This window comes from Heterocephalus glaber, unplaced genomic scaffold, assembly GCF_053883595.1.
Source record: "Heterocephalus glaber isolate CG9 unplaced genomic scaffold, H.glaber_assembly_v1.0 deba00001662, whole genome shotgun sequence".
In the NCBI taxonomy this organism is placed as follows: Eukaryota; Metazoa; Chordata; class Mammalia; order Rodentia; family Bathyergidae; genus Heterocephalus; species Heterocephalus glaber.
In genome coordinates, this window is record NW_028258403.1 from 17,649,091 (window position 1) to 17,668,678 (window position 19,588).

At 36.3% G+C, this 19,588-nt stretch overlaps 1 protein-coding gene across 1 annotated transcript in view; it reads right to left on the bottom strand.

Moving 5' to 3' along the window:
* Slc25a21 (solute carrier family 25 member 21) overlaps positions 1–19,588 on the bottom strand; it is a 188,617-nt gene that overhangs the window by 107,481 nt on the left and 61,548 nt on the right. Inside the window, exon 3 of the mRNA XM_087197133.1 lies at positions 16,737–16,820. Coding sequence (XP_087053259.1) covers positions 16,737–16,780 — 44 coding nt within the window. The 5' untranslated portion in view covers positions 16,781–16,820. The remainder of the gene's footprint in view (positions 1–16,736; positions 16,821–19,588) is intronic.

Consider the following 19,588-nt stretch of genomic DNA (forward strand, 5'->3'; position numbering starts at 1 on the left):
TAACAAGAAATATTTTAAAATTATTTATACCTGTGGTGCAGACACTTATCTCTTTGACACAGGAATAAGTAAGATGTAGAAAATTGCTTCAGTGTCATGCTATTTTTAACACCCAAATCTTGTTTGGGTTTTTTCGTGCCAATGAAAATGGTTTCTGTGAATAGTTCTTTGCAAGCATGCCTGTTTGAATCAGAATGCTTGTGGAAGGCATAAATATAGCTGCATCAAACCATGGTGAAACAAGTTATAGACACTGTAAGAGTAATTTGTTTGATGTGGACTCTAAGCAACTACCAAAACTAACGTAAAGCACATTGTTCTTGTACTTCGAAAGGAAAAGGTGAGCATTTCAGGAATACTCTGCATTTATTTCCCAAGAAATGGAAGAAATAATGTGGCTTCTCTTATAAGTCTGGGCATATTTATAGCTTTGGTTTATTTTCTTAAAGCATAACAGCATCCATTCACCACTGGAAAGTAACAAAGCAGTAACCTGATAGATGACAAATATCACAAGCTTAATGGCTGTTGTCCATTCCTGATGGGTCTCGGCACTCTGGGGGAGATTGGCACTGAAAGATTACTGAGCAAACAGAGCATCTGAAAAAACCTGCACTCCACAGTCTGTCACCAGGGCTCTGATCTAGGGCATTACCTGCAAACCGCGCTTCTTATCTGAAGCCGCAAACTGCCGCCACTGCCAACAATTCTCAACAAAGACTGGCTGTCAGGAAAGGCTGCGCCACTGAGGCAGGCAGCTGGGGACGCCGCCTCCGATAGCCCACGCCCTTTATGGATCCCCTGAGACCAAGCACCAGGCTGCCTTTTAATCGTGGATGATCACAGCATCTCAGATCTGTACGTTTTGCCAAACAAAAAGGCTCCAAATATTCTCTTGTAATGCTGTAAAATATTTAAATTTAAACTGCATCTTTGATTTCATAATCAAGGAGGTGTGCCTGGGCATATGTGTAAATTTCTGATGGAAGCCTTTGGATTCTGTTGATACTGAAAGTATGTGCTTTGCTGTCATCTATCTTTCTTCTCCTTTCCTAAGAGGACCTCGTAGTCCAGAGAACTAAACTTGTCTTACTGGTTTGGCCCTCAGGAAAAGTAAGTCACTGCTTTCTTTCTGGTTATTTTATTTACCTAGGAAAATCACTTTTCCAACCATCAGGATTTGTGGTTTAATGGACTTCTCAAATTTATAAATTTCAGGTGAAAAAGGATTTTTGTAGATTTGGTTTTGCTCGTTTTTACTGAAACCAAAGAAATATTCACAGATTTCTCAGGAAAAAACAAACAAACCGTATTTACTTAATGTTTCCTTGTTGCTTTTGTATATTATTTTATTTCAATGATGTATTAACATTTAACTATTTGTTAATGTTGTACACTTAATTTCATTTTATGATCTGATAAGTAAAATACATACAGACAGCTTTATGACAGAAACAAAAATATTAATTTTATGACAAATAAACTTACAGGTAGCTGAATTATTTGGAGTTAATATTATTAACTAATAATACAATGATACCTTCTCATAAGTAAATGCAATGAAATTAATTATAAGAGCCATTTGATGTTTGAAGTTCTACTATAATGAACCTAGTTATCCTTAAAGTATTTCATAGATTTTTTTTTTATGGGGGGGTAGAAAAGCAGGTATCTTTGGGGAAAAAAAGACAAGGATGGGAAGAAAGAAGAACGTGATGTTCCTTTTTAAGAAAATCATTGGCAGTTTGATGTATGTAAAGTAGCAACTTAGGGAGACCCTGTTTCAAAATAAAAAAAATAAAGGCTGCAGATTTAGCTAAGTGTAAAAGACCAGGTTCAATCCTCAGTCCTACAAAAAGATGTGATTATGGTTTCATTTTGCTAGCATTATTCTCTTCTGAAAATTCAATTCTATCAATCCTCTAAAAAAGAAAAAATAGGTGGCATTCACTTTATCATAGGCCTGCCATGCAATACAAACACATTTGTAGCCAAGGATAAAAATAAACATTTAAGAAGAAAATAGAAAATGAAAAGTTAAGTAGGAAAAAATATCATCTTGCCTGTATAAAAATTCATCTTTCACCTTTTTATTATAGTTTAGAATATGTGTGTGTGTATAATAGTAATCCAGTTAAATTGATAGTTAATAAAAAGAGAAAGGTGTGTACAAAGTACTAGTTAGGAGCTTTCAACATGAGATTTAATTTAGCCTTTAGGGTAAATTTAATTTAATTCACTTATAAAATCCATTGGTCCCCATATCCAGAAGCATTTTTGTTAAGTTTTTCTCTAAAGTGTGGTGGCATTTTAGGATATAAGTATATTTACTGTGGTTATTCAAAAGTAATAAGTAGAATAATAATTATTAACTAGCTCAAAGGAAATGGCCAAACTAAAATAAGTCATCATCAAAGCTTCAGGTCTGTGACAAAAACTTCAATTATTTTTAATTCTAATTTTTGAGTGTTGGTACTTTATATTATTTAAATCTATAAATCATCTCTATCTCTTGTTCCACTTTCAAAGTTTGGCCATCTGTCCTTGTCAGATAAAATGCTGAATAATAAGCTCACTCTGCCTCAATTCATAGAAATAATTATGGATTCAGCTTTAATTCACAAAATTATTTAGCACTAGAACATATACTAATCAAATATTCAAAATGGACTCTGTTTTGCTTACAGTTAAATAGTTTTCATCATTCCTTCAAGTATGGATTATGGAGAATTTTTATTTTCCAAAAAGCCCATGACATTTTTAAGCTTAAATAAGTCCTCTGTTAAAAAAAGCCACAAAATAATGGGATTTTAGAATCCTAGTTTAAAATGAAAACTTGGCTAGCACATACAATTGTGTAGTGATGACTGTCTGATATTTCAAAAAATAAATGTGCAAAGCAAGAATTTAGGACTATGATAAAACTACAAATATTATGGCATCACTTTTTGAGAACATGGTATAGTCAAAAATCTCTATTACATTGTCCAGTGTATCTCAATAATAAAAGAAGCATGGTATATATCAATTTTCATTTAATAATACAGTTCAAAATTAAAGGCCAGAAAATACCACCAAAAGATGTATCCTTCCCTTTTTATTGTTTCAAAATAAACAGCAAGAAATTAATGAACCTATGAAAATGATTACAGGCTTTCAAACTCATACAGATCTATACTAGAATGGTTAACCTAATTGAACTGTAGTATATTTCTGGAAGATCTTCTCAGATTTATTTATATTTAGAATTTCTAGAGAGAAAATTATGCTATAAGTTTCTAGCTAATAAGTAAAATGTTTTTTTCAAATTCTTATTAGGCAACACTTTATAAATGCATGTATTATTTTAAATTTAACTTAAACCCCCACTACTAAATTACCTTTCACAGGGAAGCATTCTGGCCTTTCCATTGTATTCTTGTTCATTAGTATTTACTTCCTCTATTTAAACAAGAACACCTTACCTGCTTTTTAAAGTAAAGAAAATTCCTTCATGAATCTCAGCAAAAACATCTAGGTTTTAGTAACCAGTATCTATGAAGAAAAACCTGGCTTAATTATAGTTCTTAGCTCCACTGGCAGCCATTTTAAACAGAAAACTGGTTTTTTGTGTTGACAATCACATTTTAAACTGATTCTTTCCAGATGAAAAGATACTTTTTCAAACAATGTAATAAAAATGTAAACTCAGCTGTTTCACAGACATAAAAGTGATTTATATCACATGTATTGTGCTCATGGAGTTTTTCTCCTTACACAATGGAAGTTTTATTTTAAGGAAAAGTTAATAATTAACAGCTAGGAAAATCCCACAATGCAAAGAAGCCAGCTATGGGGATTAACCACAATCTTTTCTCTTCCACAAAAATCGGCCAATAAACCTGGTGAGAAAATGATAGCATATCTGAAAATTAGAGTCAACACTGGGATGGGCTTTTACCTTGGGTGGGGGTGGGGCATAACAGAAGGAGGCAACAGGAGGCTTCTGGGAGCTGCAAATATTCTGTTTTAGTCTGAGTGCTGCATGTGTGGGTATCTAGCTTGTGAAAATTCACTGAGTTGTACACTTATGTGTACTTTTCTGTGTTACACTATATGTACTTCAATAAAAAGATCTAAAAAGCAATCACATTTTTTCTTTTTTCTAAATGATACTATTAAAAATGTTTAGTGTAACTAGATAAGTGTTCTCCCTCTTTTTTTTTTTTTTTTTTTAATACTCTGTGGTATCATTGTGTCAACTATTCCCCCACAGAGCCCTAGGACTAGAGTACTTAAAATTATGCCAGCGGCCCATGTGATGAATCCCATGCTAGTCCTAAAGAGGGACGGGATAGGGTAATATTTTACATTTAGGAGAGAGAGATGTAATGGAGGGAGAGAGAGAAAAGAGTATGTATCTGAGGTCTTATATTTGAAACCTCCACCAAACATGATCCTTTTGAAGATATTTTAAGAGACTTGTAAAATTAATGTTTCTAGAAGTATTTTTGGAAGGCTGTGAATCTGTATTCAATGCATCCAGTTCTCCACTATGCCTGTTAATGGGAGGCAGACCACATGGGCAATTGAAAACCCACAGTCAAGAGCTGTAACATACCCCTCCCCATCTGAATGTGGGTCCAAGTATTAAACAAATAGAAAAATTGGTTTGTGATCAAGTTGCTAATAAACTGTGAAATGTCCAAAGTGCAGGCAACTGCAGGGCACATAAAGGACACCACCCATCAAATGATTCCCTGGACATATTAAGCAGATATTTTTATGTAGCAAAAGATTAATTTCTATATTTACTCTGTAAATTTTGGTCTTTAAGATTCTACAGATTAAGCCATCAGGACCAAAACATGTACTCCTCCCATTGTCTCAAGACAATATTTCCTTTCTCATTAATTAAAAATACTTCATAAAAACTAAAAATAATTCATAGGATTTATTTGGGTACTGTGCATTCTGAAAGAGTACTCAGGTGCCCAATATCATGTGGAGTTCTACCAAGGAAAATATTTTTATGATTATCACAGATCTTACCATATCTTATACCCTGCCTCCTGAAAGCAGCCTTCTCTGGTTCTCTCTTCTTAAAATTTCTCTCTCTGGTTCCTATTTGCTAATCCTTGCCTTCCTCTAAGTGTTCTAACTTTCTAAGATAGCATCTTATACTGGCATTACTGTTTTTCCTAATCTGAGTAAAATAAAAATATCACCTTTAAGCTTATACATATCTACACACATTTGGCTACCAATAGGGAAAATACAGGCAGAAGTGTTGTAATCTGATCACTTCTCTATCCTATGTGGGGAATACAACAGAAGTGGAACCTCCCAATCAGCTATTTACTGAGAGAAAATAGAGATAGGGTATAGGGCATAGGGACAGAAGAGATAGATAAGCAAGCTGCTTTTGTTCTTGGTGACATCACTAATGGGAATATATGAAGAAAAAAAGATGGAAGAGCTCTGGGTTCCCATTTCGAAGCAGTGAGGGTGTGTGGATGAGGGAACTAACTCGCCATTCTGTACCTCACAATGGTCTGTAAGGAGAGAAGTGTCTCATAATCCTTCACTCACCCATTCCCTCCCCTCCCAACAAAAGACTGCCAGAAACCTCAGTATGAATACCCTCACAGTCTCATACATATCATGTTATTTGCAGTTAGGAGTTAAGGAGGACAAGCATAAGTATGTGATGAGCACAAAGTTAATGGATTAAATGTTTTCAAAGTTACTTGTGTACATCCCCAGGGTCAAATTCAATCCTCAGAATTCCATGTGCAGTTTCCATAGAAATAACTACAAACACCACGCAGGGGAAAAAAATAGCTGCAGTCAGTCTTTTTCTCTGTATTGACATACGGCCTTTATTCTCTTCTGGCTTTATCTTTCAAATGGCAAGTTTTGGCTTGGTTCTATGTATACAATGGAACTTCATCAACTCATACATACCTTCAAGAGACCCAGAGTAAAGCACTCTTTGTGGAGATCAGTAAAGAGGTAGGAAAAAAAAAAAAAACTTGGCAAGAAAAACCAAATCAAAGAAGTTCATGAAACACATTTATAGGGCTATGAAAAGAATACAGACTTGGAAAGTGAATATGATGTGACCTCAAAGGAAAATAAGTAGTTAATAGAGATGAAGTTGTCAATCAGCAAGCATTAAGGCAAATGTGTAAAATGCGGGGGCGGGGAAGCTCTGTGGCCAAGGCTACATAGTGCAGGTAAAATGCGATGCAGGCAATGAACACGTACAATCAGGGGAGAGGCAGGGAGCATTAATAGGGGAGTATAAGTGACTAGAGCAGGCATTTCCTACTCACTGATGATCACTTTTTCATTTTTCCGAAGGGTGCTTTTATTTTCTCAAAACAAGAAAGGGAAAAATTAATCCTCACTTTTAATAATGTTTAATAAATGACTTACAATGAGTCTTTTACCAGACAAGCAACTCCAATATGAAATATCCTTATTTCAGACTGAAGTATGGTTGGAAAACATAATTACATAATGAATCAAAAATTTACTTATAGAGCTGCTTATTGTTGATGTATATAAACATCCTAGTACAATAAGACTCTTGTCCAAGGAATAAAAATTAAAGGCTTGCTTATGTTAATGGCTCAGTGCATATATGAAATTGACTCAAAAATCAACAATATAAAATTCTCATAAATTTCAAATAGTTCAAATTTCACTTGCAGCATAAATTTATATATTTACTCCATTTGTTTTTACCATACACTATGCTTTTATTATTGAGAGCCACTAGACCAGCCTAGTGAAAACTTTTTTTTTTATTACGACTTCATGAATCAAGGGGAAATGAGAGAATTTCCAAGCCACCCTAATATGATTATAGTTATTATAATAACCTTAAAGATACAGTTTAAAATATATTGAAATTGATCCAGTTATGGAGGCTTTGGGGAAAGCCCACTTTTTAAAAAACAAAATTAGAAAATGATTTTTAAAATCCTGCTGAGTGGCATAAGCTTAAAAATTATTTTAACTTTGTTATTTAGATCTTAAAGATTTTACAACATTGACATAAGGCGGTCCAATTAGGCCATTTTAGATTACAAGGAAATCAATTCATTTTGAGCAGCATATTGCTCAGGGCAGAGCTTTGTTGTACTGCCATCCTTTGGGCCACTTCCACAGCCTGCTTCTCGAGGCAAGAGTGTCCCACACTTGTGCGACAACTCTGCTTGCCTAAAGGTCCAGACATCTTAAACAAAGTGTAGAATAAAATGTCAATCACTTAGACTTAGAAGTTTTTGTGTTTGGTTTTTAAAGAAAGCACAGCTTTACAGGAGGTTCCTTGTAACCTCTTGATTTCTAATCACAGACACTCTGGGCTGAGGAAAAGTTTATTTCTAGAACTGGAGTCTTGTGGACCTGAGATGGATACTTTGGAGCTATGTGACGCATCTGCCCTACTGCAGCTGACCAGGCTTCTTTGGATGTCAGGAATGAGCTGACAGTGTGCCAGGCTGAGATTCCTGTCACTAGACTAGTGGAGGAACCAAGAACTAAACCCACAGAATGAGACCGAGAACCATGTAAATACCAGGAACTGTGTCTACAAAGCAATAGGCAGCTTTTTAGAGATTTGGCAGATCTTTGGAGATTTGGGGCATAGGAAGTGCAGGACTCAGCTATAACACAGCATTATATATAACCTCCTCAGAACAAGTGTAACCTAAATACAAAGGAGTTCTTCCAACATGTCACAGTCATGGGACATGTGAAAGACTGTGGTGTATGAAGATGAGATTTGTTAAGAAAGAGAAGTACTGCACAATGGAAATCAGAAGGGCTCACAAAGCCTTTAAGTCAGGTAGCTCTCAAGAGTAGTCAACAAGTTGATGTTCTAGGAACAGAATGAAAATTGCATAGGTGCCATAATTGCCAGTGGACTACCACTTAAAGGCATCATGACATCTTAACATCCAGGCAATCACCACCACCCCAGGCATGATGTAGGAAGAATTTAAGAACAGATTTACTCTATTAAGGAATAAATCATATATTCCACTTAGTTAATGAAAAACACAGTACATAATTTTTCTTTTTTAAAAAAGGACCAGATCTATCTTCAAACAGTCAACCATTGTAATATAGTTTAGTTCAGCAAACATTTGTTAAATTCCATGTACAATTCAGGCATTCTGTTGGGTTCCAGGACATCCACCCTGCTACTAAAGTATCCTGACCGTGAGTAGCTCACTACTGCCTTATAGTGAAGTGCTTATTTGTTTTAGGTGCACACCTGGTGTAAATGCTTTGAAACAACTACTACTCAGCTGCTGCAGGATTCTGACATTTCCATATTCTCCTTGGTCTATGTGGACACACAGCATATTTTCACAAAAAAATGACTCAGGGTCATGAAGACATTAGTTTCAGAGATGAAACTGAAAACTGGGCTACCTGATTGATCATATGTCAGCTTTGTCAGGAGAGAGGCAGTCTTCTCAAAGGGAAAGAGCCAATGTACTGCCCTGCCTCAGGACCCTGGATGCAGTTGGGAAGCCTGGTTTCCATTTCTAGCTCTCCAGCAGCTCTAGAGCTACCTTTAACAAGTTGCCTATTCCTTTCCTCCCTCATATTCTTCTCAGTGGAAACAGGCTCAGAAGAGGGGTTAGGGTGGGGGATGTGGCAAAGGGAGAAGTAGTAAAAGCTGATGTGAATACTGCTAGGATGTGCTGCATGAGTATAAAATTCTTCCTATTTTGGGGAAAAGATTAGGAAATAAAATATTACCAGTGATGATAACTAACATCATATTTTAAAAAATTTTAGTTGAACATTGTCAATCTAACAATATTTTAACTATTTTTAATCAATTGACTATTTTTAAATGATCACCATTTCCACTTATAGAAAGAGCAGCTTATTTCTTAAGCTCTTTCAAATGTCTCATTAAAAACAAAGACAGCAATCTAATATTGATACTTGGCTAAAGGCAAAACAGGAAAAAAACGACTCCTCAATAGTTTAAAAACAGTTTTAGAGCAGTTTCAAAGAAGCTATGCTTCTTACTCTCAATAATGACTAAAATGAAAAACCCAAATGACAATAATAAAGCATTCAAGGGTTCTTATTACGTACAAGCTATACGAAACAATAGAACAAGTTCACATGATGAGCAGTGTGCTTACATTCTGATTTACTGTTGTCTGGAAGGCTTGCATAGACCATGCAAATTCTACAGCAATGAGTCTTGGAACAGTAGCATCTCCCTTTTTAAGATTTTACTTACTGCAAAATTCTTGTCATAAAACATAATTTGGGGAGCAACATAGAAGGCAGTAATGGGATGAATTAAGGGAAGATTTTTTTAAGGAAATCGACCCCAAAAGTTTTATGTAGTAGATCTCAAATCTTATTTGAAAAGTCTGAATAGGATGAAAAGATTTTCTCTGTTCAGTAGTTTCACTTAATCCTTAGTCCAAACATTTGCCCCAATAAACATTAGATTATTTTTATGTTAGCTATAAAGCTGTCAGTCCTCAATAAACAGATACACTCCTGGTGGCTTTTTCTTTGCTGTCAAAGAATAGTCAATATGTATACTGGCTCTTAAATTAGAACAAACACAGAAAAAGAAATGTAAAATAGAACCTCACAGCAGAGTTTAATGGGAAGCTGTTGAAATCCTAAGTAAATGATGGTCCAAACAGCCGACAGTGATTAGAGGTTCAATATCATGTAACACAAGGTAGTCAATGTGTTGTTAGCGCCTTGGTGTCTCCTTAATGGAATGCTGTAACCTCCCCCATTCAGGTAAGCCAGACTCTTATTTTAGTGTGTCTCAATTAAATTTTATGTCTGATGTGTCCATTTGTTGTAGGAAGAGAAACAAGTTCAATGCAAAGGACACTTTGAAGATTTTTATTTCCTATGGGGATAGTTTACTTCTGTCTGGAAAGTCCCTTCATAGTTTTGGTGGGGTTTTTCCTGTAATTGAGAATGGTTATATAAGAGGTGTGAAGAGATGCGAAGGTATTGAAATGTAAATGTATTTTCCAGCTGGTCAAATTTCTAACATTTTTGCAGTTGCTTTCAGGATTTTTTTCAAAAGGCTAATAGAAATATGTAACTGAAATAATTATTTTTGCTCATACAGTCATTTTATTGTAGAATTAAGAAATTAGAAGGCCAGAGTTGTGTCTTTTTTAGGTACCTGGTAGGCTGCTTAACAGAGGGCTGTGTATGCATGGATAGACACTAATTATCATTTGCTTGATGGGTTTGTAAGTATTCTTGTAAGACTGCTAAAGGAAATGGCATAAATATGGAAAAGATGTAGATATCTGTTTTTAGCTGGAATATTGTTCTTCTTTGCCCTTCATCTCTTCTATCAGAAAGCTTTAGGAAATTGGGTCTCACATCAGAAAAATTAGGAAACATTTAATAATGTGTTGCGCAGTATCACAAAAGGAGCAGTTTATTTTAATATTTTGCATAAAACAAGAGCCCCTTTTTAAAGAAAGAGGAAGAGAGAAAGGAGGGAGGGAAAGGAAGGATAGGAAAGAAAAAAGAAAGAAGAAAGAAAGAAAGAAAGAAAGAAAGAAAGAAAGAAAGAAAGGAAGGAAAGAAAAAAATCATATTAGAGGGTTTAAAATAAGAGATCAAAATAGGATGTGAGGAACACAGAAATGTAAACTGGATGAACAAAGAATTTGAGGAAAAGAGCTAAAGGCAAATATATTGGGAATCTTAGGTCCTCATGAATACTCCCTTTGTTCTATGTAATGAACATACGATCTTCCCTGCCAAGACTGAAAGAAAATGGATTTCCCCAAGGAATGTCCCATCACTGGAGATACCTGCCATCAGAAGCCATCATGTTCTGGGGAGGGGTAGCAAAAAGGTTAAACACCGAAGACAGATGACGAGGTAGAGGAAGGAATGAAGACAGGGATGTAGAAAAGGTAGAACATCAGCATCCTGAGAATAAGATCCACAAACACGAAAGGAGGAAATGGAGAGTGTCAAATTTAAACCCATGGTTTATATTTGTGGCCCTGAGCAATTTAGAGTTTAAGGAAAAGACGGGACCTTCTGTTCAGCATGGTGACATTTCTTGTGTCTCAAACCTGTATACTGGAGCCCATGCCAAAGTATAGCAAGTGGTGCCCCATTGTCCTGAAGGAGCTTTTGAAAAAAAATGTAAAGGTCACATTACAAGAAGGACTTAGTGCCCTAGCACATGTCACCAAGCAATCCAGTTTCTCAATTTTCCATTTATTTTCTTAAAATGTCAAGAAGCCACTTAGCCAAAGAAAAGCTTGAATGTGTGTGTATGTGGGGGTGGGGGTGGTACTGGGAGTTGAACCCAGAGTCTTGGGCGGCTGGGCAAGCTATCTCTTTAGTCCTTTTGATTTCTTTTTGGTACTGGGGATCGAACTCAGGACCTTGCTCTTGTGAGGCAGGCAGAAGCACCACTGAGCTAAATCCCAGGCAAGTCCTTTTGCCTTTTTGAGACCAGGTCTTACCAAGTTACCCAAGCTGGCCTCAAAATTGCAGTCCTTTTGGTTCAGCCTCCTGAATAACTGGGGTTTCAGGTATGTGTCACCACAACTGGCTTATTTTTTTAAAAGTATATTTAAAAAATAATTTCAGGTTGAAAATCTGGACCCAGAGCACCTAGCTTCAAATTCTTGCAACCTATGAGAAATTGGACCAGTTACATAAACATTTTGGCCTTGGATGAGTCATCAGTAAATAGGAAGAACAGTAGTTCTTCCCCAGTGGGTTGTTGTAAGGACTACATGAGTTACATATATGAAGAAGCTGGTAACATGCCAAGTAATATTAAGTTTATAATGGTTTCTAAATTTCTTTTAAAACTTTAGGACTTTTTCACCAAAAAATGTATTGTTACTATTCCCGAAATCATTCAACCAAGTAATTGCAAAATTGAGTAACTACTACTGCATATTAGACAGATAAAACATGGTTAATGAGAACAAGGAGAATGCAGACAACAGCATGTGGTATGAAAACTCAGTGATTGAATATTTATTTTAAGTTATAGCATTTTTAAGGTTTCTATTTGGGACTTTCTTGCTTTTGTGTTTGTTTTTACAGATTTCAAATCTGTGCTTAAATTCCTCATCTTTTTTTCAGCTTTCTGGAGCATATTTAGTATAGCTTTTTAAAAAAAAAAAAAGTCCCTGTCTATTAAAAAAAGAATTATCATTTATCTGGCAATTCCACTCCTAGGTATATACTCAAAAAAACTGAAAGCAGGGACTTGAACAGATATTTGTACACTCATATTTTTGGCAGCATTATTCACTATAGCCAAAAGATGGAAGCAACACAAATATTCACCGACAATTGGATATAAATGGATAAAGAAAATGTGGTCTATACATACAATAGGATATTTTATAGTCTTAAAAAGGGAGGAAATTCTGATACATGCTATGGATGAACTTTGAACACATTACGTTAAGTGAAATAAGCCAATTAGTCACAAAAGGACAAATATTGTATGATTAATGTTATTTGAGGTACTTAGAACAGTCAAACTCTGACAGGAAGAAGAGTAAAGGTTTCCAAGCACCGTGGGCAGGAAAAAATGGGGAATTATTGTTTTAATGGGTACAGAGTTTCAGTTTGGGAAGATGAAAAAGTTCTGGAGATGGATGGTGATGATGTTTGCATACCAGCACGAGGGTGTGCAGTTTCACCTGACTGTATGCCTTAAAAATTGTTAAAATGATAAATTTTGTTATGTATACCTAACAACAGTAAAGATAAAATTTAAAAATCCCTGTCCTGTAACTCCAAAATTTGAATCATTGTTGATTTTTGATAATTGATTATTTTGTCTTTTCTTCCCCAAAGACCCTGTAAGTTTTAAAACTGAACATAGCACATTGTACACAAAAAACCAGAAATGCTGCTAAACAAATGTACCTTCCTCCAAAAAGAGAAGTACCTTTTCTCCTATCAAGCAGATGGATTACAGCAGATCACCTTCATCTTGCTGAATGGTGTCAGGCTTTGCTAGGGACAGTATGATGTTTATGCTTTGCCCTTTTTCACTAGGCCAGAGCTCTTACTCTTGGGAGTAGCATTCTGGGCCTCAACTGAAAACCCAGGGTGCTAACCATAATTCTTTCACCTGACAGAACTTGAACTCCAACCCTTTGTCTCAGCATCGTGGGATTACTGAAAGCTCTGCTCATCTCTGTAGCTTCTCAATGGCTGGTTTTTGCTTTGTAGATTTTGTGAGGTTTCTTGGAGATTGTTTTTGCTCACATCCAACACACAAGGAGGCAAATGCCTCATGGGGAAATTACGTAAAGATCTTTGAGCTCACTTCTTAACAGTTTTCCTATTCCCCAGGATATTTGCTGCTCAGATCTCAGCCACTTGGCAGCTATGAATGTCAACCTATAATCCACCTCCGCAGTCATACTTGGTCTTGACTCCTTCCCCCCAATTCTTCCTACAGGACTTAGCAAAGCCTTTAGGTATAAAGCCTGGGTGAATGTACAGCTTACTTAATTAGGCTTTCTTTCCTGGGGTCTTGTAGCCCTTCTCGAGTTCTGCCTGCTTTGGTAAGCCTCTTAATGCCTTCAAACAGTAGCTCTGTGTATTTCCTGTTTGTTGCTGTTTTCCGCAAGGAGGTTGTTCTCACACATTACTCACTCCCTCATGTTTGGATCCAAAATTCTTAATATTGTCTTTTATAAATATAACGCCTGATCTGCCTATTTTATTTTAAATGTTCTTTTGCTTCTTTTTTCATTAAGTTTACTGGTACATTTTAGATATACAATACAGTTACATTCATCATTGGTATCTTGTATCTTTACACGATGTATCTTGGTTCTTATTTTTTCCCCATTCCCCCACCCTTCCTTCACCCCCTCCACTTGCTTTTATATTACTTAATCTTTTAATTGACAAGATATTTTTTGTCAATTTGGTATATTTATGTACACGAACTTAATTCTTTCCACGATTCTGGTTGCAAACCAAATTGGACGAGAGTCAAATCAAATATATACTGTTTTGGGTCCTTCTGTTTAGTACGCCCCAGGACAGTAGTGAGGACAAGACTCACTCAAATCAATAGAAGTACACTGTTTGCATTTCACGTAGGTCTTTCTCAGCCCTTCCAGCTTCCCTAATTAGGTCTCTCATTACCATGCAGTGTCACCTGCCAACAGTGAATCACCTAAATTTAAAAACCATATGCCCCAATCCAACCCAGTATGGTATTAAAATAATTTTACTGTCTTCCTGAGACTGTCAGAAAGATGTTGTTCTGGAGACAAATTATCATGTTTAGAATCTTGCTCTTAGTGATACCATAGGAGTCATATTGTGCTTAGAATGGCTAAGTATATGAAACCAGGAATCATTTAATTAAATTCAGGGAACACAAATTGGGTGCTGGTCATATACAAAGAACTGTATGATATACTATCATAACCCCAAATATGATTTCATCAGAGTACTACATATTTAAATAATTGTGACTAGTTATTCATAATTAGCTATAAGATACTAAAACCAAAGCTAGCTAACAATTATTGTGTGCATGTTTATAAGTCATGTATTAATACAGAGTGCTAGTAGCACAATATAGTAGACACTATTATTATCTCCAGATGGAAAATGATGAAATCAAACTATAATGAAGTAATTTGACCAAGGTCCAAAAACTTGTAAGTGGAATTCTAATTCAGGTCTCTGATGCCGAAGTTAAATGCTATCATAGAGGACAATGCTATAAAACAGATGAATCATTTTTCCACTTTGAATGATGCAGATGGCATCAAAGAGAAGGTAGCATATGCATTAGGCATTTATAGATGACCCAAATATCCATGGGTGAATAAAAAGGGAAAGGGCGCTCTTGGCTAATAAACATGCATGAGAAAAGGCACAGAAAAAATGATTCGGGAGTAATACTTAGTTCAGAAAGGTTAGCACCTTTCTGATTAATGTGTGATGGTGGGTAAGAAAAAATGTGAGTCAAATCAGATATGCAGAGCTCGGAAATATATCATGTCAAAGATTTCAGATCTGTCTCAGATGTTTTCTGTGCAACCAATTTCCCCAGAACTTAGTAGTAACATGTTATTATAACACAATTTCTGTGGGTCAGGAGCCTAAGCATGGCTTAGCTAGGTGCCTATGACTCAAGGTGTCTCATACAGTAGCAGTCACGTTGTAAACTGGTTTAACTGAGGGCTTATAGAAAATTTACTTCCAAGCTTGCTCATGTGGTTGCTGGCAGGATTTGGCTCAGCTTGTGGCTGGAGCCACCCTCAGGTCCTTATCACATGGGCTCCATTATGGGGCAGCTCACCTCAAAGAATGGAAAAGCAAGAGAGCAAGGACTGTAAGAAAGAGCTCTCAATGGAGAAGCCAGCCTTTAATTTTTTTCTCAATTTTTATTATTTATTAGTACCTGTTTGTACATTTCATCACCTCTCTCATATTCTCTTCAGTGGAAGAGAGTAAGTAAGCTTATCCCATTTTCAAAGGGTGGACGTTATACAAGGTCATGAATACAAGGAGCACAGGAACATTAGGATCATCTTAGTAGCTGCTGATCACAGAGACTAATGAGAAATTATATCAGTCACCGTTCCACTGCTGAAACAAAATACCAGAGATACACAACTTAAAGGAGAAGTTTGTTTTGGCTCACAATTTCAGAGATTTCAGTTCATTTGTGCTACTTCTAAGGCAGAAACATCATGGTGGGAGGGCATAGCAGAAGAAAGCTGTTTACCTCATGGCAGCCAGGAGACAGAGTAAAAGAGTCAGAGAGGAAGTGGCTGGGAACTAAATATAGCCCCCAAGTTCATGTCCCCATGGTCCACTTCCTTTGACAAGGCTCCACCTCCTGTTTCCATCACCTCCCAATAGTGCCATGAAATTGTTATCTCATCAGTGTATATTAATCCACTGATAAAGTGAGAGCCTCAAGATTCAATCACTTCCAAAGAGGCCATCAACCATGCTATCAATTCAGTAAGCCTTTTAGGGGACATATAGCAGAAGTCATAAAAGATACCACACTAGAAATAATAAAAAGTTTCTGACATTTCTGAATTTGTGAAAGTGACATAATTTGGCCATCAGAAGTCACTGGAGCTAAAAGCTAGAAAGTCATGTAAAATTTTCCATTCTCACTCAACAAACACCCTTACCCATTGTAAAATCATTGTAAGAAGTTTGTCAGCATCTTTTCTTCCTGATGACCTATTAGCACATCTTACAATCAAGTATCTAAAATTCTAGAGGAAAGGACAGGAGGTCAGTGGTGGCCTCTAGGAGAGCAGGCTAAAAATATGGTTGTAGACAGAGCCAGATCATGGAGATTAAGTAGTAAACAGGTAATTAAATATTTTTGGTAATCTAACACATGTCATTTCACACATGAAGCCAGATATCTAGGTATTAATATGTTCTATAGCCTAATGGATTACATTTCATATTCTTGTAATTTAAGTTTTTTTAATCAATAGCATCAACCCCCAGAAACTTTATTATTTGAGCTTTGAAATTCATGTTAATTTGTTCACAGAAATGTTAAGGAACCCAAAAAGCAATGACATCACTGCTTGTCCTTTGTTCTGATTTTGGCTCTTAATTCTTGTAAGATAGGAAAGGATTTATGTAAAGAAATAAGAGAGTTCATTTAAGCAAAAAACTTACAACCTCTGTTTAACAGTTTACAAATCTCAACTCACACTTTATTTCTTTTTTGTTGTTGTTGCCACTGTGACTGCAACATCAGAGTTCTTGGTACCTTGGACTTGGCTTTCCTAAGTTCTCTATGGAGAGACAAGGAGAATTACAAACACAATGTTTATCAGCAGAAGAGCAAAGCCACTGTGTATGACTGGAATCTGTTCTGGGTTTAAGAGGCCATATATTTCAATATATATTGTACTTATATGATGAGTTTTATGCCCATCAGACCCTGCATCCAAAGAACTTTGATTAAAAGCCTGATTTCATATTTCATGAGGTTTTCCTGCTTACTACTCAATATTGGAGTTGCATTAGGAAAAAACACCAACATGTCATATAACCAAATTAAGTTCATGCAATGAGTCTATCTCAAGTCATACTTGATAATTTCCCTTTGAAATAGCTCTGCCTGTCCTAAAGATTATGAGCCTCTATCTTGGTTTCATGGGATAATGGTACCACACTTCAAAATACCTTTGCAGTCCAATTGTGTTTAAGAGGCCTTCTTTCTTTTAAAAAAATTAAACCTTTGTATTATTTGAGTGCTGATCTGACGATCAAATCTACAATATTTTGGGATTCTGTGGTGGTTAAGGTGGACCACCAATTTGATTGGATTTGGGATACCCCTGGGGGATTGGTGGAACATACTTCTGAGTGTATTTGGATGAGTCTTAAAGGCATAGTCGAGGAGTCTATGCCTGATGTTTGGCCCTTTTCTAGCACTATTCTTCTTCCCTGCCTTTAAGTTGCCTTGAACTAAGCAGCTCTCCTTCACCAGGCACTTCCACCATGATGTTTCTGCCTTGGAGATAGCCTACTATGGACTGAATCCCTTGAAACCATGAGCCAAATTAAACCTTTTGTCCTCTAATTTGTGGGCATCAGATATTGTATCCCAGTGTAATACAGATTCATACTAAACTCCTTTCTTCTGAAGTTTTCTTGTGTGTAGACTCGGAATCTTCTTGTAACCTGTTATACAATCTCTTTTCTACTTCTCTAGATGTTAGTCAGTGAACTGAGATGAGATATATAGTAATACTTCCAACACATAAAGGAAATGGTGTAAATCTGAGATGTCTCTTCTGGTTATTTCTAATTCCACTCTTAAGTTATTAACAGAGTAGGTAGCATGATACAGTGTAGCAGGTAGAACACTTGAGATGAATCCCAGCCCCAACAAATACCAACTGGAGAACACTGTACAAATCTCTTAACACTTCTTCTCCATTTCCTGACCAGACAACTAGAATTGTACTTCTCATCTTCCCACTTGCTAGGGTTCTCATGGGTATTAAGTGGGGTAACACATGTGGACAGATTATGCAAACAGAAAAGGGCCAAAACATGCTTCTAAATGTGATCGCTGTTCTAACAATAGTGTCTAAATCTTCTCCCTTCCTCTAGTTTCAAATCACCTGGAAGACCTGGAAGAAAAGTACTGTTAAAGTCATTAGACTAGCCAAAAACTGCACAAAGTCAATGATGAAGATAAAATATTAAGTTATTTTAACACAATGCCTAAGTTATTTTCCACAGTGAGAGAATAAGATTCAGGTATAAGAGTGCTTTTAAGAGGTTTTATTCCTCATTTTCATCTGAAAATGTTCAGTTTAACAATCACTGGAAAAAGAATTTTGGTTTTTGTAATGATATTATTTTCCTCTAAGGTGACTACACTTCTAACTCATCAGAAAACCAGAATGCATTAAAATAAAGGCCTGGAAGTATTTCTGATGCTGTATCTCTGCCCAGGCTCTGAATTTAGACCAAAGACAACTACTTCCCCCAAACACCTCGCCTGGCTTTCCTTCTTGTCAGCACCATGTGCAGAGAGAGGCTGTGTCTGGCCTCTTAATCAGGCCTCTTAATCAGACCTCGCTGATGGGCTGGTATCACCACAAACGTTTTCACTTACTCTCTGGGCCAAAGACCAGTCAGAAAGTCAGAAAGCATTGCTGTGTGTGCTTGGGGGTGTGAGTTGTGACTGTCAGCTTGCAGTCTGCAGTGATGACAGCAGGGAGATCTAGGAGTGACACCATTTTAAAGGTCATTCTGTGGGCAGAACAAAAGATCTCTGAGAATAGGAATCTTTACTCTGGGACATGGAAGCACTGGATAGTGCTATCTGAGCATTCTGAAAATTCATCATCAGCTCTGTGATTGTGAAGATGGAGCAGAGCGTGGTCTACTTTACCACCCAGTGTGGCAGAAGTTGACAACTGTATGCTTTAATAGTGGTGTCAATATGGTAAAATATACATGCCTAATAATATATCATTGGTTCAGTGGACTGTTTTTGTTTTCTAATACTGAAATAAGCTACTGCCTATTTTTATTTGGTATTCTTTTGCCTTATCCTTTGTCCTGTCATTTTCAACATTGAATAAGAAATTCAAGTTTAAAATTGTTAGCTATATACATATTTGTAAAAAGAGATTGCAGTTGGTGCCACAGAGATTCTGATATTCACAAGTTCTGCATTCAAGGATTCAACCAACCATGGACTAAAACTATTTTTCAAAACTTGCATCTGGCTAAATATATTTTATGACTAAAATTTTCTGAGTATAATTACTAAATCATAGATGAACTTTTTTTGTATAAGAGGTACTGGGGATTGAACCCAAGGACTACATCCCCAGCCCTTATTTTTATATTTGAGGCAGTATCTCCCTAAATTTCCCAGGCTTGCCTCCAATTTGTAATCCTCCTGTCTCAGCCTTCCACACTGAGATTATAGGCATGTGCCACTGCACTCAGTGATAAACCATTTTAAAAAGGAACAAAGATCATTCTAGAGTAATAATGGCATATCTATGGTTGAGTCGATCACCTCTTGTCT